General features: G+C 39.0%; 1 protein-coding gene across 1 annotated transcript in view; it reads left to right on the top strand.

Annotated features, from left to right (window-relative positions):
* Window positions 1–2,550: 2,550 nt before the first annotated feature.
* The window catches only part of paqr6 (progestin and adipoQ receptor family member VI), a 28,655-nt gene continuing 4,334 nt past the window's right edge, over window positions 2,551–26,871 (top strand). The window contains exons 1-7 of the mRNA XM_028580880.1: window positions 2,551–2,832; window positions 12,477–12,748; window positions 14,754–14,881; window positions 16,988–17,193; window positions 20,517–20,643; window positions 23,815–23,911; window positions 25,302–25,446. Coding sequence (XP_028436681.1) covers window positions 2,817–2,832; window positions 12,477–12,748; window positions 14,754–14,881; window positions 16,988–17,193; window positions 20,517–20,643; window positions 23,815–23,911; window positions 25,302–25,446 — 991 coding nt within the window. The 5' untranslated portion in view covers window positions 2,551–2,816. The remainder of the gene's footprint in view (window positions 2,833–12,476; window positions 12,749–14,753; window positions 14,882–16,987; window positions 17,194–20,516; window positions 20,644–23,814; window positions 23,912–25,301; window positions 25,447–26,871) is intronic.

Genomic DNA, 26,871 nt, shown 5'->3' on the forward strand with positions numbered 1-26,871 from the left:
AAGCTACTTAGGAAACATTGTTGGATATTAGTACAGCCATGTTTTCTCACTTCAAAATATTAACACGCTCATATAATTGGGGATTGATCCTCTCATGTGCTATGGCACAGCGTTTTCAGTGTTTTAAGCGTCCTGGGTCAAACTTTGTTTACGCATGCACCTTGCGTAGCATAACAATTTTACACAATAATAATAGTCTTTTGTAGCCTATAGGAGTACTATTGATGCTTTATTTACATTTTGCTGAATACTTCACTTTTACTTGAGTAAAAATTTGAATGCAGGGCGTTTTACCTGTAACGGAGTATTTTCAAATGGGGATGGTACTTCTTCCACAACTTGCGATTGCGGATTTTGATTAGTGATTTATAAATATTATTAACATTATCATGACTGTATTTGTGTAGCACTTTTCAAAACACAGTCATAAAGTTGCTTACAATACCATAATATATAATACAATCCTTCAAAACTAAGTAAGCTAAGACAATAACATTATAAACAAATTACTGGAAAGGCAACTTTTAAAATGAGTTACTGGAAGGGATTTAAAGGACCTGTGTTTGCTCCCCTGATTTCCTCGGGAACGTTTTGGAGACCAGCAGCTACATTTTTCACAAGCTGTACACAGAAGAGTTTATTTTTTTATTTTTACTGATGTCCCAAAAACTGTAGGCTGTATTGGATACACCCTGCTATTTTAAGAACTCAGAGTATTATGCCATGCAGATGGAATTGATCTGGAAGTTATTAGGGTGTGTCATTTGTTTTGGACATACAATTTTTGACATTAAATATGACATGTGCAGTGTTTTCATTTGCTTTCTTAAAACGTGACACTTGAAAATGGGTTATGGGTGTTAACTGCATGGCAAGGTGTAGCACTTACCTCTGCCATACTAAGTCCAGTTTGGGGTTCACTGAACATCAAGCAAAAATAGTTTGTATAGTTTGGTGCTGTTATTCATGAGCTAAAATATATTTTGTGCCCCGGCTATGGGTTTGGCGAGACCTTCACGGAAATGTTATGGGATAGAAAGTTTAGACACAAACTGGATGTTTGTCCTGTACAGAATAAAACAGGATGTCCTCCCTGCCCTGGCCGGAGTTTGGACAAATTCAGTATCCCCACAGGCCCACATGACGAGCTCTCATTCCTCGAGGTCATGCGATATAGAAGAAATAACTCAAAGGCAACATGGTCTTCTTGTAACCTTGAGGGCATTTCTGAGACATGTGGAGTCACTTCCTGTATTTTAACCACTATGGGTGACTGACATCACTGTCTGGGTCACTGAGGTCATCACTGTCACGAATCATTACAGTATGTTTTCAGCCATGTTGAATTCTTTACTCAAGTCCCTCAGTTTGTTAAACAACAAACAAATTAATCTTTTGCAAACTATAGAGCTTTTCCCCCCCCGCTGAATTCCTGACTGAATATGATTTCATTGTGTACATGTACTTCTGTTATTTTGAATGTAAGTTAATGTCAATTTTATATTTGTCATAGGTTTTTGTAAAAAAAAACAAAAAAAGAGTATATTGTATATTGAATTTTGTCCAATTTATATTTTTATGTTTGCGTCGTGGCTTTTAAGGATGAAAATATTGGTCTGTTGGCTGGTCATCCGCTTTGGTCCAGACCATCTCGACAGCTCTTTGATAGGTTACCATGAATGCTTTTACAGACATGCATGGTTCAAATGTTCTAGCTAGTGAAATGATTCCCATTTGTGCTGGGGACCCCCTGGAGGTCCCAGGACCCTACTAGGTCTACTTTGGGAACCACTGGGCTAGAGGATCAATAAAATACACTACCGTAAAATGTACAAAGGCAGCTTGTGGAGGGGCTCATAGTTTCAACCAATTTGAATTATAAAAACTACAAAATCATAATTTGGCGTGTTTAAATCTCGCTCGGTTTCACATGCTAATGTTGGGCATGTCTAATATTTATAACGTTCTCCATCTTGAGCTTTACATTCGTTAATTAGCACAAAATCCAAACTACAACTGAGGCTGACGGGAATGGCGTTAGTTTTGCAGGTATTTAGTCAGAAACCAAGTATTGAACACATTGAAATTCAGGCCTGTTTACATGGCTACATGAAAAGTCAGAGAATCACCAAAATGATTACAGGAGGGGGGGCATGAATGTCTGTACCAAGTTTGATGGCAACCCATCCAATGGTTGTTGATACATTTCACATTAAACCGCAAATGTCAACCGCATGGTCAATGGTAAATAGACATGCTGTCTTAGAGACACTAGAGACTACTACTTTACACTACAGGCACCAATCACCCCATTCACATACACATTCAGAAGACAAATGTGTATTTACAAATGTGTATTTATGTAAAGAAGATGCATCTTCTTTACATAAATACACATTTGTCTTCTATATGTATAAATAAAATCAAGCCAAGATCTCTCCCTGCCCCCCTTTGACACCCCCATGTAACATGTTCTAGATCCGCCACTGGTTTCATCACATTGACGTTCTTACAACTTTCCACATCCATCCCCTTGTCTTGCAGCAGGAGCCTAGCGCGCGCACAGCCGTTGTGGACACACATTGCTCGTGTTGTTGTGGTTCCAGTGGTCCACGTGAGCACCGAGCAGCGCTTCTTACTGGCTCGCGCGGGACAAGAGAAGACGAGGAGGCTGTGTCTGTGTCTGTGTACTGTAGTCTCTGACACTATTACAAAACGGTGAGACCGACCGACGCCAGCTGAAGCTGTCACACACGCGCTAAGCTTTTGGCGTTTTTACCGAGACAGACGGGACGAGGCATCCTTCAAACCTCCGCATGCCCGAGGGCGGCGGTAAGTCGTTAAAAAAACATTTTAGTATTTGTGTGAAAAAGACGCGAAGGTGATGTTTTCCCCCTTCACTGTTAATCGTTGCATTGTTGAGGCGAAGTTTTGCAGCTTTCAGTAGAAGCTATATATTTTTTTGTCTCTTCACTGTCTTCTGAGCTGCTATTGCATCACCAATTTTTTTTTTTTTAAGCTAAAGGGATTTCTGGGACGTCGTGTTCATTAAGTAAGAAGGGAGAGGAAGTACAATAACATGCATTGGGTTGAAGTCATTCTAAGAATTAGCTCCATGTGACTGGCGTGTTTTTCCTAAATGGTTGCTCTGCAGATGTGTCCAGGCGGAATAACTTTGAGATATTTTGGAGTTTTCCATATTGTAAGCAGTTGTCCACATGGACTTGATCTTCTCTTTCCCAGTTTACAGCTCACATGGCATGAGCAAGGGAATGTGTTCTGTGGTCATTTATTCACACGTGTGTCACCTTCCAGAGTTTCATACTTTTTTGGATTATGGACATCTCAATTTAGATCTGCAACAATTATTCTATGTCACTATTTTGATGATCAATTAGAAGTTAATTTGTCATGCAAAAAATGGCCTAAACACCCAAGTTCCAGCTTCTCCAGTGCGAGGATTTGCAGCTTTTCTGTTTTTTTTATATAGCCTTAACTGCATTTTTGACTGTTCTTTCCTTTTCTTTTTTTTTTTTTTTACAATAATCTGACATTTTATAGATGATCTGTTTAAGCAAGAAAGTAATCAGTAATGTAAATGATCAGAAGTTGCAGCCCTATCTTGGAGCCAAACCTGTTGAATGTTGTTGTTATTGTTATCTTTACCTGCAGCTGATTTAAAAAAAAAAAAAAAAAGTATAAATTGAGCTTACAGTTGGAAAAGGGAAAACAGGGAATTGTTATGTATGAATATGGATAAACTGTGTTGACAGTCAGGTACTGTAGTAGAGGAATGAGGCAGGGTTGGGTAACGTGCACACGTCTCCACACCAAACCCAGCCAGTTGAGTCTTTTGTTTCCTGCTTAAATTTATAATGTCATAATTGACTTGAAACTGGTTTCTATGTGACATTGTGTTGCAATGCAAGCCAAGTGCACATGCTGATTGTTTGTCAGTATTGAGAAATTAAGGGTTTGTCTTTAAAAGACAGAGACAGGTTTTAACAAGTAGATGAACTATTTGTTTGACTAATACAATAAAAAATACTTTGATAGAAATTAACTTTTTGTTTTGATTGTGCAGGGGAAGTGTCGTTTACCGCTTTGTTCCTGCAGTTACTCAGTGAGAACAGAACACATAGGCTAGTGTTACATAACTGTGAGCAGTGCTTTTCATGTGAAATGTAGACACATACCAGGAAGGGAGGGACCAAGGGGGAACACCTTTTTGAAAAAACATTGGACTGATTCCAGACTTAAAGCCAAAAAATGGAAATTATAAAACACATCTCATGACAAGGTTTGGTGTATGTTCCTGTGTGCAGGGTTACCCCATAAAATGTAAGGAACCTCAACCATTTGGTCAGAGGGAAGTAGTCCATATCTGCTGTAGCAGGAGATATGAAAGATGTAGATGCGAGGATCATTTTTCTTGCGAGTGATTAATCAGTCTATGAATTGTCAGAAAATAGTGAAAAATGCCCAAGATGACCTCGTCAGTTAGCTTGTTTTGTTTGTCCAAAACCTAAAGATGATAAGTTTTCTTTGATATAGAACAGAGTAAAGCAGCAGATCCTGTAGAGCTGAAATGATTGGTCGATTGAAAGAAAATTAATCAGCAGAAATTTTTATATTTGATTAATTGTGTGACTGGTTGTTGTTTTTTTTAAGGAAGAATGCCAAAGATTCACTGGTTTTAGCATCACAAATTCAAACTCTTCTGTGAAAGTAAACTGACTTTTGGACAACATAGGTTTTTTTTTCTGTAATATTTTCGGACTTTTGACCAAACTGATTATTCAAATTGATATAATAGATCAGGGGTCTTCAGCGTTTTTTTAGGCCAAGGACCTTAGTGGTCCCCTAATACTGTATCTGAAGTCTCTTTCCCGAAATTCAGCCTTGGTGCAGAATTACAGCCACTAGAGCCAGTCCTACAATGAGCTTTCCTTAGGATGTGCCATTTCTGTGCCTGTAGCTATTGAGGAGGAGAGAGGGTGGGGGCAAGGTAGAGGGAGGGGCAAGGTGGAGGGTGGGGGTGTGGCCTTGACCAACTGCCACTTTGCTTGTTTGAAAGCCATGATGTCTCTCTCTCATGGGTGGGCCAAATTCTCTGGGGGGGCAAAGCAGAGAAAGGGGAGGTAACCTTGCTCCTTATGACCTCATAAGGAGAAGATTCCAGATCGGCCCATCTGAGCTTTCATTTTCTCAAAGGCAGAGCAGGATACCCAGGGCTCGGTTTACACCTATCGCCATTTCTAGCCACTGGGGGACCATAGGCAGGCTGGGGGAATGCATGTTAATGTTAAAAAAAAACTCAGTGAAAATGTCATGCCATGGGACCTTTTTTAAATGTGGCACAGTGAGTCATTTAGCTTAACTGTATCTGTGGCTGGCTACCTTACCTACAGGCCAGTAAGCTTATTATCAGTGTTGTGTACATTACAAAAAGGATTTATCTTTACCAATAATATGTTGGATTCATGTTAATGTATATCTTAAGACATTTTTTTTTTTAACCATCGATCAGTAATTTAGCGGTCCCCCCTGCAGCAACTCTGAGGACCCCCTAGGGGTCCCGGACCCCCTGTTGAAGATCTCTGTAATAGATAATTAAAAGATTCACATTAGGAAAGCTGGAACCTGAGAAAGTTTTGAATTTTTGCTTGATAAATGACAACAACTAATTATTTGTGATTGTGATTTCAGATTTAATGCAGTCAAAAGAAAACCAAAACATGTGTTCTCTGTTATAAAATGGAGGAATCCATTTGTGGGCTTGTTTAGTTGTCTGTTAGGTGTTTTTGTTTTGGATAGCTGTCGTATGATGTCACATTGAGAGATTTTAATGAACTGGCAGCAGACATCAGGTTTTGTTATCCGTCTCAAAATCAAAAGTTTCTTTCTAGACTCCAGGGTTTTTCCTGCATAGAGGAATTTTTGGTTCCCCCAAAGAGGTTTTAGACAGCCCCAAAGGAAAATCACAAGTGCCTAAACGTCTTTGACTTCCAGCAGTCAACTCCCCTCGGATATATGGCATCAGTAATAAGTTTAGACAGTTTCATAACCGGTTGAAAACTCATTGTACTACTGGTAAAAAAAAAGTTGTCCAATTCCATGTTTTGGTGTAGTTGATCGTTTTCCTTTTACATTTGGAATTTTGTGTTTTCCTTTACATATATAAAGACTATGGGTGTGCAAAAAAATCTATTTCTATTCAAATCGCGATTCAAGCTCTACCGATTCAAAATCGATTTTTTTTTTAAATTGTATGTTTACTGCAATCACATGGGAAAAGTAACTACATCTACATACTGTGAATTGTTTTGTTTTTTTAATCGAGAATCGTTTTTTGAATCGAATTGTGAGCCTAAAAATCAATATCGAACTGTGACATTTTCTGAGTCATGCACCCCTAATAAAGACATTTACCCATAAATTGGTGTGTGAAAATGTATCAGTATGCAAGAAGTCTTTGACGCTCAAAATTTCCTGGGCAGAGACTCCCAGACCCAACGCTTAATACGTGTCCCCCCCAATGGCCCATTTTGAGCCAGGACTCATGTTCAAGGATCACAAGAAGTGAATCATAGAGTAGACATCAATTCTCCTCTGACAGTTGTCTCAATGGATCATGCAGCACAGCCAGATGCATCTTATGCATTGACTAAGACTCTCATTTTCCTTTTTTTAATTGAAAAAATGGTTCTCTTTATTGCTTAGTCCTCTCTTCACCAGTGTGAAAAAACAAAGAGGTGGATGTAACACGTTTGGGCATGTTCTGTGGGTGTTTGCCAAAAGGGATTCTGGGTAAATTACTGTAGTGACTCACAGATAAAAGTTAACCATAATGAATAATCACGCACAATTACTCTTGAATTCACAAATAAGTAATTGTAAAAGTACAGAAAATATTTTTGCATTTACTAAACCAAAGGTCAGTTACGTATGTGTGAGTGTTTTTTTTTAGGCTGAACATGTTTCAGCAGGACAGTGGAATGCTTTATTATAGCTTGAGCTGCAGAATGAGCACATGCAGTACAAGGCACTTGTGCCCATCTGTGTGGGCAACATGCTCTCTTGCATAGCCTTCTTATTGTCAGCCTCTGGTCAATAAAGACGTCCATTGAGAACGGTCACGTGACAACATCACAAGGGAGTGGGAAAGAATTTCAGATGTCAAGAAAATAACCAAAAAAAAGGAAGGAAGTGTTTAGGTCAATTCAGAATTGCTGCAGGTCTTGCAGGTAACAACAGCAGTTTGAAAGTAAAAGAGGGATACAGATGTCTTTATAGTCACTGTTAAATTTCATGAGCAGTCAGAGATAATCTCTTGTATGTCGTTAGACTTGTATTCCTCCTAACCCGTTTGCTGAGGTAACGCCCTTTTAGCCAGATCAAAAACCGAACAAACCAAATGGATCACTTGTTACTAAATCGACTCAGTCAGAAAGTATCAAAGGGGGGGAACTCTGTTTATAGGTCTTGAAGAGTACAACTGTATTTGTGGAAAAAAAGTAGTATTGTACAAGTGTTGTATTGTTGTGTAAGTGTTTTGTGGCTCCAGAAGAAGCTGTGTAGTCTAATAAATTGGAAAGAAATCTTTGGCTTTCGAGTTGGAATCACCTGTCAGTGATTGAGTTGCATTATGGGGTAACATAGGTGCCAGGTTTTGATAAAGAATAGTAATATTTGGGGGAAAAAAAAGTAGATACCTCCCTACTACATCGATTTTGAACCTTTTTTTTTTTAAATTGTCCAATGTATTAGGAGTGCAATGCTGAATCAGTGGAGTACTCTTTTAAGACACTTGTGTGTTTTTCATTCTACTCAAGTACATTGGATTTGAAATAAAATAACTATGAGGTTGAAGTGCTGACTTTCAGCTTTACAGGAATAGTTTGACATTTTGGGAAATACGCTCATTTGCGTTCTTGCTAAGAGTTAAATAAGAAGATTGATTTCCTACACTGTTCATCTGATGTTGATTTATTCACCTACACCTGTCATATTATTCTTTCCAATCCAATAAATTGTAGCCAACACAAAAATATGTCACCATTTCAATACGTTTTGACTGCATTATATTCACATTTACTAAGTCAAAAGATAGTTATTGTGTAAGAAAATAAGTGTGACGTAGAGTATGTCCAGGGTATGGACAATTATAGTTTAATCTTCTTAGCTCACGGATCGCAGCAACATCAGAATAATAAAGGTGAACAATGTCAAAACAGAGCTGAAATCATGCTGAATGAAAACAGTGTTTTTATAAAAGTAAGACAAGTCGATACATACCCTTCTTATCTCCGTGCATGCTGTAACGCTGTCTATATATATATATATATATATATATATATATATAGACACACACACACACACGTATAATGTTATAAACACTTGTATGTTTGTTCATCAGAATTGGTGTTTTGTTCAAACGTAGCGCAGCATTTACAACTTATTCATATGGTTTTTACACTTTTTGTTGGACAGTATGTTGGTACACACTGACATACTTCCTGGGTCACTAAGATCGGAGGAGTGCATAAGTCTCTCCCTCTATATTGTCCTGTCAACTGTCCAAAATTAATCGTAACAATTACATGATTGAGTTGTTTGGCTCCTTAAAAGGCTGCCTTTGGCTTCAAATAGTCCTCCTCATTCATTTTCCATCTCTCAAAGCCAGTTATAATCTAATCTGCATAGAATTTGCATGCATAGATGTTTCAATTCAAATCTGTCACACAGTTTGCAAAAAAACACATCTATAATCTCAAAATAGCTATTTAAATCATCTACTGTTATGAATTCAAATGAGCTATGTTTTTTTTCCCACTGGCTTTTCAGAGCTGTGTCATCGACACAAGCTGTTGTCTTGTTGTTTTGTTGTGTGCTGCTCAGACGTTATCCAGCCGTGATGAATGCAGGATTTTTGTGCCAGTGTGCATGCATGTCAGTGCTCGGAGTATTTGAGCATGTTCTCCATGGACCGATACTAGTTGTGAGTGTGTGTAAGCAGCCTCATTTCCATCCAGTGCAGCGTATAACATTCATCCTTTGGTCCCAGTACTCTCAAGGCTTAAGCCTCCACAATGCTCACTTTTTCACAGTTGCCAGGCCGGGGCCTGCAGCTGGGTTGCAGTAAGCGGCGACCTCCTCTTGTTGTTCCCACACTGCAAGAGAGGAGCCCCTCAGGTATGAGGTGTAATGACAGGAGAGATGCCTGTTATTTTAGTTAATGTTTATTTTTATAATGCATTAGTGCCCCATCCATACAGAATTTTTGATGTGGATGCTATCAATATTTTTTCTTTGGTTTTGAAATTGTTGAAGAATTGTGAACAAAATGGGTGCTAAACTGGACATTTTACAGTGGATAATAGACTTGTCAGTGTGCTCTGGTGGACAAACTTTTTCTAAAATTCCCCAGAGCCAGATATCTGTAAAGTTGAAAACATGTGTTGTAAGAAACCTTGATGAAGTTACCTGATGACGTTCCCCTACTGTTGACTGGGAAGGAATGTACCATGTAATATTGGCTGGCTCTCCTCACAAACATGTCATTATTACATGCTTGCCTTCAGTAACAGGCCGCTGCAATGTGACAATGCCAGGCATTCTTCAAATTGATGTCCGGGTAGGTCTCGAGCTGCGACAGTAACAGATTGTTCTCTGCTCCAGTCAACAAAGACACCACACTTTGTCATATAAACTTTAATGCTGATATAACATTAGCCCCGTGATGATCATTACAAAGATTAATCTATGAAGAAATCCAGTATGTTGCAGCTGTGCCTGTGTCAGTGTGTGCTTACCAGCAGACCAGCTAGTGACATAAGTCTGCAGTAGACCTTTTAATGTAGAAAATTACTGTTCTGGTGTAGCGTATGTATTGTGATTATTTTTTTTTTGCAACAATTTTTCAAAATGAATCCTTTCCTTAGAATATATATATATATATATATATTTTATAATTTTTCAAAATGAATCCTTTCCTTAGAAAAATATATATATATATATATATATATATATATATATATATATATATATATATATATATATATATATATATATATATATATATATATATATATATAGTGGGGGAAATAAGTATTTGACCCCTTGCTGATTTTGCAGGTTTTCCCACTTACAAAGAATGCAAAAATCTACAATTTTAATCATATGTACATTCTAACAGTGAAAGACAGAATCCCAAAGAAAATTCCAGAAAATTACATCATATGAATTTATTAAAATTGATAACCATCTGATGAGGAAAAACAAGTATTTGACCCCCTGGACAAACAGCATGTTAATATTTTGTAGAAAAGCCATTATTGGCCAGCACAGATGTCAAACGGTTTTTATAGTTGGTGACAAGGTTTGTGCACATTTCGGCAGGGATGTTGGCCCACTCCTCCCTGCAGACAGTCTCCAAATCATTCAGGTTCCGAGGTTGTCGCCTGGCAACTCGAATTTTAAGCTCCCTCCAAAGATTTTCAATCGGATTCAGGTCTGGAGACTGGCTAGGCCACTCCAGAACCTTGATGTGCTTCTTCTTCAGCCACTCTTTTGTTGCTTTGGCGGTGTGCTTAGGGTCGTTGTCGTGCTGAAACACCCATCCTCGACCCATCTTCAGCTCTCTCACTGAGGGAAGGAGATGTCGGTCCAGAATTCCACGATACATGGCCCCGTCCATCCTCCCCTCAGTACGATGGAGTTGTCCCGTCCCCTTGGCTGAAAAGCACCCCCAAAGCATGATGTTGCCACCACCATGCTTGACGGTGGGGATGGTGTTCTTTGGGTTGTACTCGGTGTTCTTTGCCCTCCAAACACGACGAGTTGAGTTGAGGCCAAAAAAGTTCTATTTTGGTCTCATCTGACCACATCACCTTCTTCCAGGCCTCTTCTGAGTCGTCCAGGTGGTGAATGGCGAACTTCATGCGGGTTTCTTCTTGAGCAGGGGGACCTTGCGTGCGCTGCAGGATTTCAATCCATGACGGCGTAGTGTGTTACCAACAGTTTCTTTTGTAACTTTGGTCCCAGCTGCCTTCAGTTGATTCATCAGTTCCCCCCTTGTGATTTTGGGATGATTCCTCACCGTTCGCATGATCAGGGACACCCCACGAGGCAAGATCTTGTGTGGAGGCCCAGACCGAGGGAGGTTGGCGGTGGTGTGGTGCTTCTTCCATTTCCTGATAACTGCACCGACAGTTGATCTTTTCTCTCCAAGTTGCTTTCCGATTCTCTTGTAGCCCATCCCAGCCTTGTGCAGATCAACGATCTTGTCCCTGATGTCCGTAGAAAGCTCTTTGGTCTTGCCCATGGTGGTGATGTTGGATGCTGGTTGTTTGGGTGTTGACAGGTGTCTTTTATACAGGTAACGAGGTGAGGCAGGTGTATTTGATGTAGATAATTGGTTCGGATTGGGGCTGTGTCTTAAAGAAAGACTAACTGGCTTGTAGGAGCCAGAATACTTGCTGTTTGTCCAGGGGGTCAAATACTTGTTTTTCCTCATCAGATGGTTATCAATTTTAATAAATTCATATGATGTGATTTTCTGGAATTTTCTTTGGGATTCTGTCTTTCACTGTTAGAATGTACATATGATTACAATTGTAGATTTTTGCATTCTTTGTAAGTGGGCAAACCTGCAAAATCAGCAAGGGACAAATACTTATTTCCCCCACTGTATATATATATATATATATATATATATATATATATATATATATATATATATATATATATATATATATATATATATATACCATATAAACATTAAAACCACTAATTTACCTTAAAATTACCTGTTTATATGGTACAGCTGACAGCAAAACAGAGCGATAGCAGAAAATACAAAATAAACAAATAAAACAAATGTAAGACTGACTGACTGAAATGTCATGTGCATTCTTCTTAGAAAAGTATTTTTAGAAGTGTATTATTCAACTTTTGTCAGTAGGGGGGAACTGGAGGGTCGCTGCTTCAAGTCCCCATACGGACCAAAGTATGGTGGTGGACTGGTAGCTGGAGAGGTGCCAATTCACCTCCTGGGCACTGCCAAGGTGCTCTTGAGCAAGACACCGAACCCCCAACTGCTCGGGGTGCCTTTCCATGGGCAGCTCCCTCACTCTGACATCTCTTCATTAGTGCATGTATAGGTACTGAGCATGTGTGTGTAATTCAAGCCTGTGTGTAATGTGTATAATAACAACAGAGTGAAAACATTGTAATTTCCCCTTGCGGGATTAATAAAGTATAAATTATTATTAATTATTAAGAGAAGGAAAAGAAAATCACAATACTCAAAACTGTTGAATCCCAATACTTCTAGAATCACAATAAATTAAAATCGCAACACAAATCTATTTGTCACCCATGTATCGTGAAAGAATCGAGTCGGGACAAAAGCATATCGTCCCGGCCCTATTTGTTGGTGTCTCATTGTATATGTTTGTTGTATATCTCGGCAGTGTTTCCAGTGTGGAGGGGGATCGGGGTCGGTAGTGGCGTCGGAGGCGGGTGGAGCCAGGGCTGGGGACGCGGCTTGCGATGGGAGCCTGCCAGTCCAGGACAAGGGGCCTGGATCCCGGTATTTGACTACCCTGTATGGGGTGTCCTCTGTCGTGGGGGACACGCCAGGCTCAGGGATGTTTGTCAGAGAGGGAGGAGTGCCATCAGACTGCCCACAGACATGCTCAGCATCAGACTTCCCCAGCTCTTTGACATCAATCAGGTCCCCAAGGTAAGAAAGGTTTAGAAGATACTGTTTGTTTTATCCTGCGATTAAATAGAAGAGGGGGGGAACTGGTCTGGCATTGGGTCACACAAGGTGGTGCTGTGAGCTTAATAAATAATAGTAGTATGTCAGGAAAGGTTGATTAATATCTGGTAAATACTGTATACTGTAAATATTTTTGCAGCAATAGTTGTAGAAAAAAAACTTGCACATCCATATTATGTTTTTATTATTATTATTATGAAAGGGGAGAGGGAAGGGGAATGACATTCAGCAAAGGGCTGCAGGTCGGATCCAAACCCGCAGCCGCTGCGTCGAGGACTGAGCCTCCCTGCATATGGGCACGCCCTCTTAACAGGTTAGCTACCCAGGCGCCCATCCCTATTATGTTTTTGACAGGAAGTATCTACAATCATCCCATTGTTCTTCTACCGTTGCCTCTTCATTACACTTCAACTGCTTATCTTCCAGTATTTATATACTGTAAATGAACAATGTCCTGTTCCTATAAGCCCAACCCAAATGTATATTTAGGAGACTAAACAACGCCTTAGTAGGAAAGGTTTGTGGTAGCTGTCTTCCAATAGGAGGCAAAGCACCGCAGTTCCAGCATCTGTGTTGGAAGGTGTCCACCCTGCTGTAGTGCCCTTATCTTATGTGATAAGCAGTCCTTGTTGTAGTGGTTTTACGTCACACTTTCCAAGGAACAGTTTCAGTGTCAAGTACTAAAATATGTGGCCTTGATGGTTTTTTTGTGTAGAGTTTAAAGGAACACGCCGACTTATTGGGAATTTAGCTTATTCAGCGTAACCCCCAGAGTAAGACAAGTCGATACATACCCTTCTCATCTCCGTGCGTGCTGTAACGCTGTCTGACTGTTCCAGCATTAGCTTAGCCCAGCACAGATCCTGCAGGTAACTGGTTCCAACTAGCCTACTGCTCCCAATTGTGACAAAAGTGACAAAATAACACCAACATGTTCCTATTTACATGTTGTGATTTGTATAGTCACAGCGTGTACAAAAAACAACGTAACATGAGACACAGCCATATTCTAACAGTAAAGAAACCGGGAACTATATTCTCAGGCAGGCTTGCTGCGAGCATATCACTCCGCCCAATTACTATATTCTTCCGCCTGAGAATATAGTTCCTGGTTTGTTTACAGTTAGAAGACGGCTGTGTGTCATGTTACGTTGTTTTTTGTACACACTGTGACTCTATAAATCACAACATGTAAATAGGAACATGTTGGTGTTATTTTGTCACTGATTCTGAGCAGTAGGATTGCCGGAACCAGTCACCTGCATGTTCTGTGCTGGCCTGATGCCGCTGGAGCCGTCAGACCGCCTTACAGCACGCACGGAGATGATAAGGGTATGTGTCAACTTGTCTAACTCTGGGGGTTACGGTGAATAAGCTAAATTCCCAATAAGTCGGCGTGTTCCTTTAAATATTTGAGGTTCTAGAAGTTAGTTTGCAAACACACTGTTGTGTAAAATACATCTGTTTTCATGTGCTGGAATGATTTATCCCTGGAGAGACTAACTGCACTATCAGGCACCAACAGCAAATACAAAAGCTTATCTAAAGTCAGTATAGGCTGAATAACATACGTGATGTATGAGTGGTGAATAAAAAATATATTATCAATGGAGCTCTGTTACACTGATTCACCATGGCAACAGGTAAATTAAGACAGAGTCACCATTTTTAACCCAATGAACAGATTTTAATGGATGTTTGTGCACATTAAAAAAAAAAAAAAAAAAAAAAAAAGACTTTGCATTATTCGCATGGGACTTGTATTACCAGGGGACCTCATGTGATTTAGAAATAACCTTAAATTAACTTCAACAAATGTAGTTAATTTAAACACAGTCACAAAAAAAAACATAACATAATAAATGTGAAAAAATGTAATAGAAGTTCTTTCTTGACCTGAAAACCCAGAATTTCCCTCATCTCATTGATAACAAAAAAGTGTAATTGCTGTCTGGTTGGTCCTCAGGTGTTCAGGGAGGATAGCATCATCTCTGGATACCGTCACCCGCGGAGCTCAGCGCTGGACTGCGTCCTCAGCAGCTTCCAGATGAACAACGAGACGATCAACATCTGGACCCACTTCCTGCCAACGTGGTGCGTGCAACAACATGTAACATGGCATTTGTCACATTTAATGTGTCTATATCGTTCGGTGCGTTTGCATTCGGGCTGGGTACCGAATTCAATACTTTTTAGGCTCCGAACGATTGTCTCAAAAAAAAAAAAAAAAATCAAGTATCGAAAAATGCATCTTCATTCAATACCTAATTTTAATTCCCTAAGGAGTAAATCTTGTCAGCATCAGTGAGCCAATAAGCATGCAGCATGCTTGTGATTGGCTGTTTTGTATTACATGTAGGCCTACTAGAGGCAGGCAGGAGAAATCTACGTTGCGCACAGAGGGGGCTCACTTAGCAGGAGCTGAATAATAAATAAAAAGATTTGTGCCGTAACGTGTAATGTGGTCATTTATTTTTGTTTTAAAATATCGTTTAGGAACTGGTATCAAAGTACCCGAATCAACACTTTTTTTTAATGATTCTCAGTCTTGTTGCACCAAACAGCTAATATGAGACAATGGTGACATGCTCAACATTCATTGCTGTCTGAACAATTTAAGTAGCAATTTAAAAGAAAAAATAGGTAACAAATGTTACCTATTTACATGTACTCACATTTTCACACAAAAAAAGATATTGAAGGATTTGTTTTTAAAGGTCACATGACATGGTGCTCTTTGGATGCTTTTATATAGGCCTTAGTGGTCCCCTAATACTGTATCTGAAGTCTCTTTCCCAAAATTCAGATTTGGTGCAGAATTACAGCCACTAGAGCCACAATGTGCTTTCCTTAGTATGTGCCATTTCTGTGTCTGTAGCTATTGAGGAGGAGAGAGGGGTGGGGCTTGACCAACTGTCACTTCGCTCGTTTGAAAGCCATGAGGTCTCTCTCTCATGGGTGGGCCAAATTCTCTGGCCAGGCAAAGCAGAGAAAGGGGAGGTAACCTTGCTCCTTATGACCTCATAAGGAGCAAGATTCCAGATCGGCCCATCTGAGCTTTCATTAGGCTCGTTCGAGATGAGCCAGATCTGCGCAGAATCGATCATCGCGATCGCCGCCCAATGCATGCCGGTTAGATTTGTATGCGACTTGATCCCGACTTTCTCTGACGTCATGCACACGTGGGCAACGATGATCTCACGAGATGATTTTTAGAGCCAGGCACCGCAGTTGCTGTCCACCGACTGCAAGAGCCAGGCGGACCCAGGGCATTCTGGGAAACGCCGGCCTCTCAGCTGATCTAACAGCTGATTGGCTCAGAATCGACTCAACATGATGAGTAAACTCTTTATTGATTTTGAATCGGAGGGATTTTAACTGCAATTTGTCTGATTTAAAAGCTTATTCTGTTTCTTAACACATGTTGTGTGGCTGATAGTGATGTTTAGAAGTCAGAGAGACTAAATCTGTTCAGATTACAGATCATCTACAGTGTGTTAATTAAAATCAGCAACAGATCGCATGTAGAGAATTTCTACAGCTACTCTGTCATAATAAAAACTGGAGATTGTATGTAAGCTGATATATGGGTCTGATAAGATTTTATCAAATCAGAATTGGACCACAGTGTTTCTGTCACTTCCTGTTCAGCCTGAAGGCTGCTGGAAACAGCTGGAAACTGTCCGACTTGAGAGCGGAGTTTTGTTTCCGCCCCCGGCTGGGGGAACGCATATTAATGTTAAAAACCCTCATAAAGTGAAATTTTCATGCCATGGGACCTTTTAAGACAATGTTGTGCCTGAGACCAATTTATCACTAAAATTGACAGTAAAATGAACTCGTTAACTATTCCAGCTGTAAAAACATGATGAAGTTTGTAAGGATCAGTAGAAGTATGAAGATCTTTAAGTATTTGAGATGTAATCCCTTTAATTCTTTGTAGCATTGGAAGGAAAATAAACAGGTGGCTAAAACATACTGTGATGATTTTTAGGAAGGTGGGGAAAAAGTTGAGGCAGAAAAATATGATAAGCTGCCAGAATCCAAATAAACAGGAGACTGAGACAAGTCCAGGATGTCCAATAAGTCCAAGTAGAACAGCCTTGAAAAGCGTAGGACAGTAGAAGTCAGATGGAAGCAGTTTTGAGCAGAGTTGATGATTGTATATATGCTGAAATAAGACAAAATGGTGCTTTGCAGGTACTTCCTGTGGCGTTTCTGTGTCCTCTGCTCCACTATGAACTTCCTGACCGACAGCTACACCTGGCCCCTTCTGGTGTACATGCTGCTCATCTGCATTTACCCCTTCACATCCAGCTGTGCACACACCTTCAGCACCATGTCCCCAGAGTCTCGCCACATCTGCTACTTCTTTGACTACGGAGCGCTCAGCCTCTACAGTCTGGGTAAGACTTCAGACTTTCACACGGTGGTGGAATCAAGGTTATATATATTTTATAAGATATTTAGTTTTTTCTTCTGCAGAAATTAGAGAGGTGAATGAGCGATTGTAATTAGCATTTTGTTTCTCCATTTTTCCCTTTGCTACCTATTACTTTGTGTCACAAATGCCTTTTCCCCCCTGTAGACTGTGATGGTCTACATTTATGTCTCAGGGCATAAAGTCCATAGAAAATCTGTTCAAACCATTCCACATCATTAAAACTCTCTGTATATTTTGTTAATAATATGTAAAAACAGGGAACCTTAAAGATCCCATCCAGACATGTTTTTAATATAAAAAAAACACTCTACTTGTTAGATTGATTTGTGTCTGATTTGATTTAGATTTTTACTTTTGCATTTTACTTACATTCTTAATAGTGAAAACACACTGGGCGTGTAAGTGAAAATAAATTATTTCACTTTTTGCTGGGGACCCCCTGGAACCCCCTCAAGGACCCCTGGGGGTGCCCGGACCCCACTTTGAGAACAATTGCTGCAGACCATTAATGTTACTGATGTCAATCAAGCCATCTCTCTCTCTCTCTCTCTCTCTCTCTCTCTCTCTCTCTCTCTCTCTCTCTCTCTCTCTCTCTCCTTAAATATTGTCCAGTATCCATCTGCTCAATGAATTGAAGGATATACCGTTACAATAGAATTAACAGTTAGCATTGTTTTCCATAGCAAACTAAAATATCCCTTTATCTTTACATTAAGTAAACGTACCTAAAGTTAAGCAAGTAAAAGTAATTTAAAACAACTTACAATTTCACTCTGTATCACTCACTGTGTGCAGTAGTAGTAGTTCACGACGAGACAAGATGAAACCTGCAGCTACTTGCAACGCACCGTTCTGAAAGATGACAGTTTACACCAATGAGACGAGACGGTGTATCATCTTCATAGCCATCAACTCTTTGTACTTGTGTCTAACCCTAAACCCGTAACTTACTACTCGTGAACTCGTACCAGATCGATCTTTGCCTGGAACGCTACCAAGTCGTGAGTGGTGGCTTGAAGTCGTAACTTACGAGCAAAATGTTTTTTGACTTTCCAGATTTTTTGTTTCTGGATATATTTTGTTGTTTCTAAATATAAATTTGAATAACATTTGTGATAGTGAGATGCTAGCTACAGTTGCATTTCGAGTAAATCGGCAAAATTAACGTTTTATTTCTCAGATTTACTGCTTTGTTTTAATGCCAACTGGCACTCTCTATCTTCAGTCACATTCCTCGCTCATCCACGTACCGTTTTGTGCACGCGGGTGCTCGTTGAGCCTCCGTCTATGCCTTTTTCCACCAGCCGACAGTTCGTGAAATATAGATAAAACAGACAGACTGCAGCGCACGACGACACAAACAGATGAATGGTGAAGGAAAATTGATTCAACGTAGTGAGTGATAACAAAGTGCACTGTACTTTTTTTTTTTTTTTTTTTTTTTTTAAATCTAATAATTCATTTTCTTATTATTTATTTACGTTGTTATCAGCCCCCCTAATAACAACGTGCCAGCTGACAAGTAAAAATCTCCAACTTGCCTTGATTTCATGTTTGTTAAGTCACGGGTCTGTATGCTGACAATCCTAAGAATACGCCATACAGAATAGGCTTGGTTCTCTATTATTTTGCTGTTTGTTCAGTAGTAATTATCAAATTCCAATAATGCTGACATGACATCTTTAAGGGAACTGTAATATGTTATTTACCTGGAAAATGACAAAGCATTCAGAGACCTGTTTGCATCTGCTGCTTTTTTAACATAGCTGTGTGTGTCAGCTAGATGTGAGCAGGGGATGTTTGATTTCCATATCATATCAAATCACATGAAATAGCATCTCTCCTTTCTGCCTCCTTTGTGAGAAATTATCTATTTCATGGCTTATCAGCACCTCAGGCAGCATGCGTTGAGCCTCACATCCATTTTCATCTATGAAGAATATTCACTTGTCACTTTGTATCAGCCTTTACAGAGGAACTTGCAGAACTCTTGTGAGAATTCTGAGCTTGTTCCACCAGTGGTCATTTGAAAATGTCTTCCTGCAGTATCTGCTGTCACGTACATGCAAGGCAGATTAATTTGGTCTGTCCTCGATCTTTAGAATCATTGTTTTGTAAGGTGAGCCTACTGTATTGTCATTGTGTATGTTCAGTGTTTGCATTTCCGATTATACAGTGGTGTATTTTCCTTCATGATCCCTGCAGCATGTATAAAATCAACATTAAAATGAACCGAGGGCCTTTTTAGTTCCCTTTTACAAACGGTGTTATCCCCTGCAGACTGATTCTTAATCTAGCACAAAGCCTCTTAGTGCCAATATTTGCCCTGTTTAAAATGTTCAAAAGTCTGGATAAGAGCTGCAGGAGGGTTTTCTCATTGCAGGACAAAAATATGATAGGACAAACTTTACAGTCAGAGGCTTTACAGCAGAGTATACAGCAGATGCTCTCTAGGGAAGAAGGTGACATCTACACTTTGCTTCTTTTTGATAGCAAGTCCTTAACTTATTTCAGTCCACTGAAAAGCTTTCAGGTGGGCAGATCATTTCTTGGTAAATGTGAAATGAAATCACAGACACTAGTCATATTAAATGATTTAAAATGCAAAGAAAGTAAAAGGCCATAATGTGAACAATTTGAAATGTTCCTACTATGGCAACTCCGAGTGGTTGTATCAGAAAACACACTGTAGCAGACAGACTGCACCATTTCATATTGTCTCTGCCACCAGAACAAAATATATAATTTATGGTTTTAATACTCAAATGGGCAATATTTATATTTGCATAGCATGCTTTTTTGAAAATAAGAAAATGTATTAAGGTACAATGCTTTAATTTCCCCCCCTTCCACACTCTGCTCTGTGTAGGTTTGTGTAACATTATTGTGCTGCCTTCTTGCAGGGACTCTTGAAAACAGATTGAGATCTCAAGAGAATATCCTGTTTTCATTTGTCATGAATGTGTGTTAAAACGCCTATTTGTACAACATTACAAATATACAATTATTATAAAATATATATATATATATATATATATATATATATATATATATATATATATATATATATATATATATATATATATATATATATATATATATATATATATACTACTCTTACCTACATACTGTATACTCAAATGTACATTAATGTAAAGTGAACAAAAGCTCGTGTAGGAGAGGTAGAACGCTAAATGTTTATACAAAAACCTCTCTTCGAACGACATTAACCTCTCAGGTCAAATCAATTAACTTTTGTTTTTAATGTCCTGTGTTTGTGTTCAGGTTGTGCCATAAGCTACGGATACTACGTCATTCCAGACTGCTGGGTGAACAGCTGGTTCCATCAACACTTTGTCCTCATTGCCGTTGGAAACACACTGTTCTGTACCAGTCTGTCCTGCTATTCCAGGTAAGCGACTGCTGTTAACATCCCCTCTGACTCTGGCCGAGAATCTACAATTCATTTTTCAATATTTAAGCTTTGCATTTGTGGGACTCTTGCTTTCTGGAGTTTAGGTATAATCAAGTAAATGTTCCTAATGGGTTAGCAACAGCTTTTGATTTATATAAAAGTTACTTTTTTATGCCTGGAAGGGTTTAGTTTTTAGTTTTTCTTTCAGACTTGTGTTGCTAGGATTAAAACTCTGCTGAAACAGCATTTACGCCATCATGTGACCCTTCACTTCTCCACTGAAACCCGGACAAATGAAATTCCTTTAGGCTCAGAAGCTCTTAAAGACACTATGACCTATTGCAACTATACCTTGAGTATGTTTGTGACGTTATTATTGACTGATCGGCAGTAAACTGATGTATCAGTCTGACCTCAGTTGGTGCACTTCAAAATGCACTTATAACATCTCGTAGTAGATTAATCTGTGAAGAAAATGTTTTGTCCTTTTTTAAATTAATATTTTTATGAAAGTATTCTAATGTGTAATTGATTAATGCTGTGGTCTGCTCCTGCACTGTTAAGTGATGGTGAGGAGTCGATGACAGTATGCCTTTCTTGAGGGAAACACTGGTTTCACTATTTGCAACTCTGCCAATACCCACTGCATCGTTCAACACTAAGGTTGAAGAGTAATGTGGATAAAGGGTCTTAAAGGGTAACTACTGTTTTTTTCAACCTATGTTTTTATCTCTAAGTGACTGATGGGAACAACAATCTTTGACATTGGCCCATTATTAAGCAAGATCGCTGCAGTCGGCAGCGGCGAAACAAGCTACAATGTAAGTTAATAGGGCAATTGTCCAGCTTGTATTTACTTTCATGAAAGTGCTCGTTTTGCCACTGACAGGATCAGATTAATATTCTAAATTTCTAACAACATTATGGAAAGGATGACTTCAGAGATAGACCTTTAAAACCTCTTTGAGACCTTTCTGTTTAACCAGAAACAGCTCTGAAGCTGCTAGCGCTAAACCCACCAGACTCCATTTAGAAAAACAATACTTTTAGCTTGTATAGAGCCAGCATATTTTCACATGTAAATCGGTAAACTATGTGTTTATTTCAACCAAAGCTAGAGTTGTGATGGTTGGAAAGGTTGAAAGACGACCTAAAATGGCTTTTCATAGTTTTATTTTGTTGTTGAGTTTGAATGAAGTGTATTTTACGATGCTTAAATTACTGTTTATTTACATGGAGTCTGGTGGGTTTAGCGAACGCAATTTCGAGGATGTTTTTATATTTAAAAAAAGGAACAGAAAGGTTGTCCTCCTTAGAAATCCTTTCCATAATGTTGTCAGACACTTAGAATATTAATCTGAGCCTGTCAGTGGCAAAAAGAGCACTTTTGTGAAGGTAAATACAAGCTGGACAATTTCCCTATTAACTTACATTGTAGCTTGTTTCGCCGCTGCCGTCTGCAGCGATCTCGCTTAAAGGTGCAGTAGGTAAGACTTATAAAACTAACTTTCTGTCATATTTGCTGAAACTGACCCTATGTTCGAGTAGAACTACATGAAACAGGTCATTAAAAAAAAATCAGGCTCCTGTGGCACCACCTACAGCCTGTAGTGTGTTTTGCAAAAATCCACAGCTCCCTGTTCAGATGCACCAATAAGGGCCAGGGGGGGTGTCTAAATGTGTGTCAATCACAGCTCATGCACACACATTCATTCTCCTTTGTGGGACTTAGGAGACAGTTTTGGACTTTAGCAGAAAGGGGGGAGGGACTCAAATTGTTCAAATTTTTTGGCTAAGTCCGGGATCTTCACAATCCTACCTACAGCACCTTTTAATACTGGACCAATTTTAAAGATTGTTGTTCCCATCAGTTACTTAGACACAAAAACATAGGAAAATAGGGTCCAGGTTGAAAAACTGGTAGTTACCCTTTTAAGCTTGAACAGCAATGGTGATTACATGATATCCACTGCAGGTTATACTTGAAAACTAACTTGTGTGAGAAGTATTGTCCAAGTGATGCAGGATTTCTGAGGCTGATACTGATATCAATGTTTGGGAGTTAATTTTTTTAGTTTTTAAATTGTGACCAATGTACATACTGAGGGGACATTTTAAAGTTGAAAAATGAACTTGGTGCCCTCTGGTGGACAAACTATGTGATTTTGACACCATTTCTAAATTACCTTTTAGACCTGTGCAATTTCTTTTTAGTTATCAGACAAATACTCATATACCAATATTGTCCATGAACCAATTTAAGCTCTAGAAGAAGACAAAGTAAAGTTAGTAATTACTTAAAATAGCTTTATGTTGAACCTCCAGAGTCAATTACTAAAACCCAAGGGAATAATATCTTTCTTCTTATTTTATTTTATGAATTTGGAGCCATTGGTAGCAAGGATGCATGCAATTTACTTGCAGTTGAAGAATTGTTATAGTGCTTAATGGAGATTCTAATATCATATTGTTGTTTTATGTATTTTGCCCTCTGGATGTCAAAGAGATCCTTTCTGGGTTTTGTTGATGGGTGGTGGTGGGGTCACCACAGGTAATTATTATTTTTGTATCTTTTTGTTTCTGTATGTATATGTGTCCTTTTTGCTATCGATGATAGATATAGAGATATGGATGCACCGATCCCACTTCTTCACTCCCAATATCAACACCTGGGCTTTGGGTATCGGTCGATACTGAGTACCGATCCGATACCAGTGTAAGCTGTATGCCTCACTTTGTGAAAGTGATTGGCATCATTCTTTTATGTGTAAGGCAACATCAGGCTTAATTTAAACAGTGCTTTCCTAACTTTGTAAAACAAGATGTAACAAATACATAGATATTATTGTTATTATAAAAATAATAAATCATGCTCCAGCAACTTTCAAAATTAAACAGGAATTACAATTCAAGTTTAAACCTTTTTAAATGCAGCAACAATTTGGTCAGAACTTAAACAGGAATTAAAATTCCAGTACATAATGTATATAGTATATAAACATAGAATTGAACAGATCGGCCCTATTATCACCGATACCCAATTCAGCTATTTGAGACCGTATCGGCCCGATATCCAATATCAGTATCGGCCTGATATTGGATCGTTGACTCCCTAGTAATAAAAATGAATAAAAAGAGTTGATTATTGCCCTCTGTCTGTCTCCACAGGTTCCTAGAGCTGCAGTTCCCACAGAGAAGTAAAGTTCTAAGGACAGGAGCGTTTGTCCTTCCTTTTATATTTGACACTGTTCCTCTGTTTTACAGGGTGAGTATCAGTATTGTCTTCAGATATGCTTTTATCCACATATATAAATATACTGTATGCACACTTGCATTCTTCTCTGACTCAATTTAAAGCTTTAATTTCCACTATGAACCTCTGTATTTGTGTCATTGTGTAAGCATTCAGAGCTGATTAGTGCCAGGCTTTAATACTTTTGAGCAAGACTTTGGCTCACTATCCCAGAAACTTATTTTCTTTCTCAATCTAATACAGATGTATCGCTGCCATCATTAATCCCCCTAATCACTGTAATGACTGTGATGATTGTGCAATATGCATTTATTTGTTGAGTTCTTTTTTGGCCCTAATTAGGTCAGAAAGGCTGTTAACATAATGTGAATAAAGAAAATGCACACATTATGTACAGATACCTTAAATGGTAACTACCGTTTCTTTTTAACCTGGACCCTATTTTCCTATGTTTTTGTCTAAGTGACTAATGGGAACAACCATTTTTGACATTGGCCCGTTATTAAGCAAGAACACTGCAGTTGGCAGCGGCGAAACAAGCTACAATGAAAGTTAATAGGGCAATTGTCCAGCTTGTCTCATTTTGCCACTGACAGGCTCAGATTAATATTCTAATTGTCTGACAACATTATGGAAAGGATCCCTTCAGAGATAGACCTTTAAAACCTCTTTGAGACCTTTCTGTTTAACCAGAAACGGCTTTGAAGTTGCTGAGACTAATCCCACCAGACTCCATTTAAAAAACCAATACTTTTAGTGTGTATAGAGCCAAAATATTTATTTTTAAATCGGTAAAACTATGTGTTTATTTCAACCAAAAGTAGAGTTGTGATAGTTGGAAAAGTGGAAAGATTACCCAAAACGGCTTTTCATAGTTTTGTTTTTGTTGATGAAATGAAGTGTATTATACGATGCTAAAATGTTTATTTACATGGAGTCTGGTAGGTTTAGCGAAAGCAATTTCGCGGATGTTTTTACGATTTAATAAAAGGATCTTACTCTTTAACAGAAAGGTCAGCCTCCTTAGAAATCCTTCCCATAATGTTGTCCGAATATTAATCTGAGCCTGTCAGTGGCAAAACGAGCACTTTTGTGAACGTAAATACAAGCTGGACAATTGCCCTGTTAACTTGTAGCTTGATTCGCCGATGCCGACTGCAGCGATCTCGCTTAATACTGGACCAATGTCAAAGATTGTTGTTCCCATCAGTCACTTAGACACAAAGACATAGGAAAATAGGGTCCAGGTTGAAAAAAACGGTAGTTACCCTTTAAATTGGTGGTGTCTGTTGACATTTTAAGTCAATATTTTATCTTCTAATTTTCTTTTGGAAGACTTTGAGATAAATCTGTTGGTTTCTAGTGTTTTTCTGAAGGTATTTGTATGTTTTTCTGTGTGTAGATCCTCCTCTGCTGTGGGGGAAGCTGCAGCCTGAGCGATGCCTTGTCCAGTCACTGTTACCACCTCCTCTTTGCCGTACTCACCTGCTTCCTGTTTACCGCCCACCTCCCAGAGAGGTTGGCCCCAGGACGCTTCGACTATTTTGGTATGTCCTTCATGGGTATCGTCATTATAGGTTGTAACTGGCTCCTTTGACTTAGCACAGCATATACTGATAAGGTCTTCAAATCTTGATGCCCTTACTGAGGAAATAACAATATAAGTACATGTAAAAAAGTATATAAGATGCTTTATCCCCAGTTGCTTCAGTGGAGATATAGAAGGCATTTTCACAGTGAGGTTTTACCCTCCACATGGGGCTTTAACTTTTATTTTTGTCTTTTTGTATTGCCTGTTCTTGAATGTTTTCCCTGCTTACTACTGGACACAACCAACACAAAACAACGGCTCTGTATCAAACAGGCTTTTTATTTGATAGTGTGTTAATTTGCCAACAAACTTTTCAGCCTCAGTGGACCGTTGTTCACCCCGGTGAGGTTTCAACCAGGTTATGTCTTTTTGTTTGTCTCAAAATGTTCTGCACCGGTGGTTCATACACTTTCCAGTGCAAAGGAAAAGCTGCTGTGTTTAGCATTTACTGTGTGTGTGTGTGTGTTATGGATTGTGAAGAGAAAGAGGAGATGGTTTGCTAATTCTGTTAAAAATTGGTAACTGATAGAGTGCAGATCGGGCCGCATTTTTCTGTCTGAGCCCGCCCTGCGTCCGACAGAGCAGTAACAGAGCCCGACAGGCATTAACATATTTATGTCCGAGCCCGACACACTTAAAAAAAAATTCTCATACTAATGACACATGTACATTTGTTTGTGTAGAAAGCCCGCTTTTATTAAGCAACTGTAGGAAGGCATACGGAAATGTCAACAGATGAGCGCATCGGCGCACACGGGGCAACAAGCGCACGTTAACACAGGCGTGCACCTACATAATAAGCTGCTTTTAAATTTAAAATGTTCTTATCGCGCTGAGCCCGACCCAAACCCGAACATCCGACTCGGGTCGGGTATCCATCCTCTACTAACTGACAGAGCTTGTAGTAGTTGAAACACCAAAAATAAGGCACTTATTTATGTAAAACGTACTTAATTAGAAGACGGTTCATAGACGGTCATATTGGCTTCACAAATGGTTTTGCTTCTTCCAACAGAATTTTGTCCCTGTGGTCTTTTTGAGAAGGGTCAGTGTTTGTGAACCTCAATGATAAGTTGCTCTTCAAAACACTGCATTTGATTAACAAAACCTTACATTAACAAATGATATCATACATTTAATTAATAGCCTATATCCAAGTATATTAAATTATTAATGGATTCATCTGTAAGTGATATTTTAATGCTGTTGGTGATGTGAGTCTTCTATCTCCCTACTGTTGCATTGGTTAAGCTCTAATCAATTGTCTTAATTATCTTAGCACAGCCTAAAGTGATTCTGCTGTGATAGCTTGTGTGATATTAAGATTCAGTTTACTACAATTATAAATGACAAAGAAAAACATCGGATACTCACATTTGAG

The sequence above is a fragment of the Perca flavescens genome, chromosome 6, assembly GCF_004354835.1.
Source record: "Perca flavescens isolate YP-PL-M2 chromosome 6, PFLA_1.0, whole genome shotgun sequence".
NCBI classification, from domain to species: domain Eukaryota; kingdom Metazoa; phylum Chordata; class Actinopteri; order Perciformes; family Percidae; genus Perca; species Perca flavescens.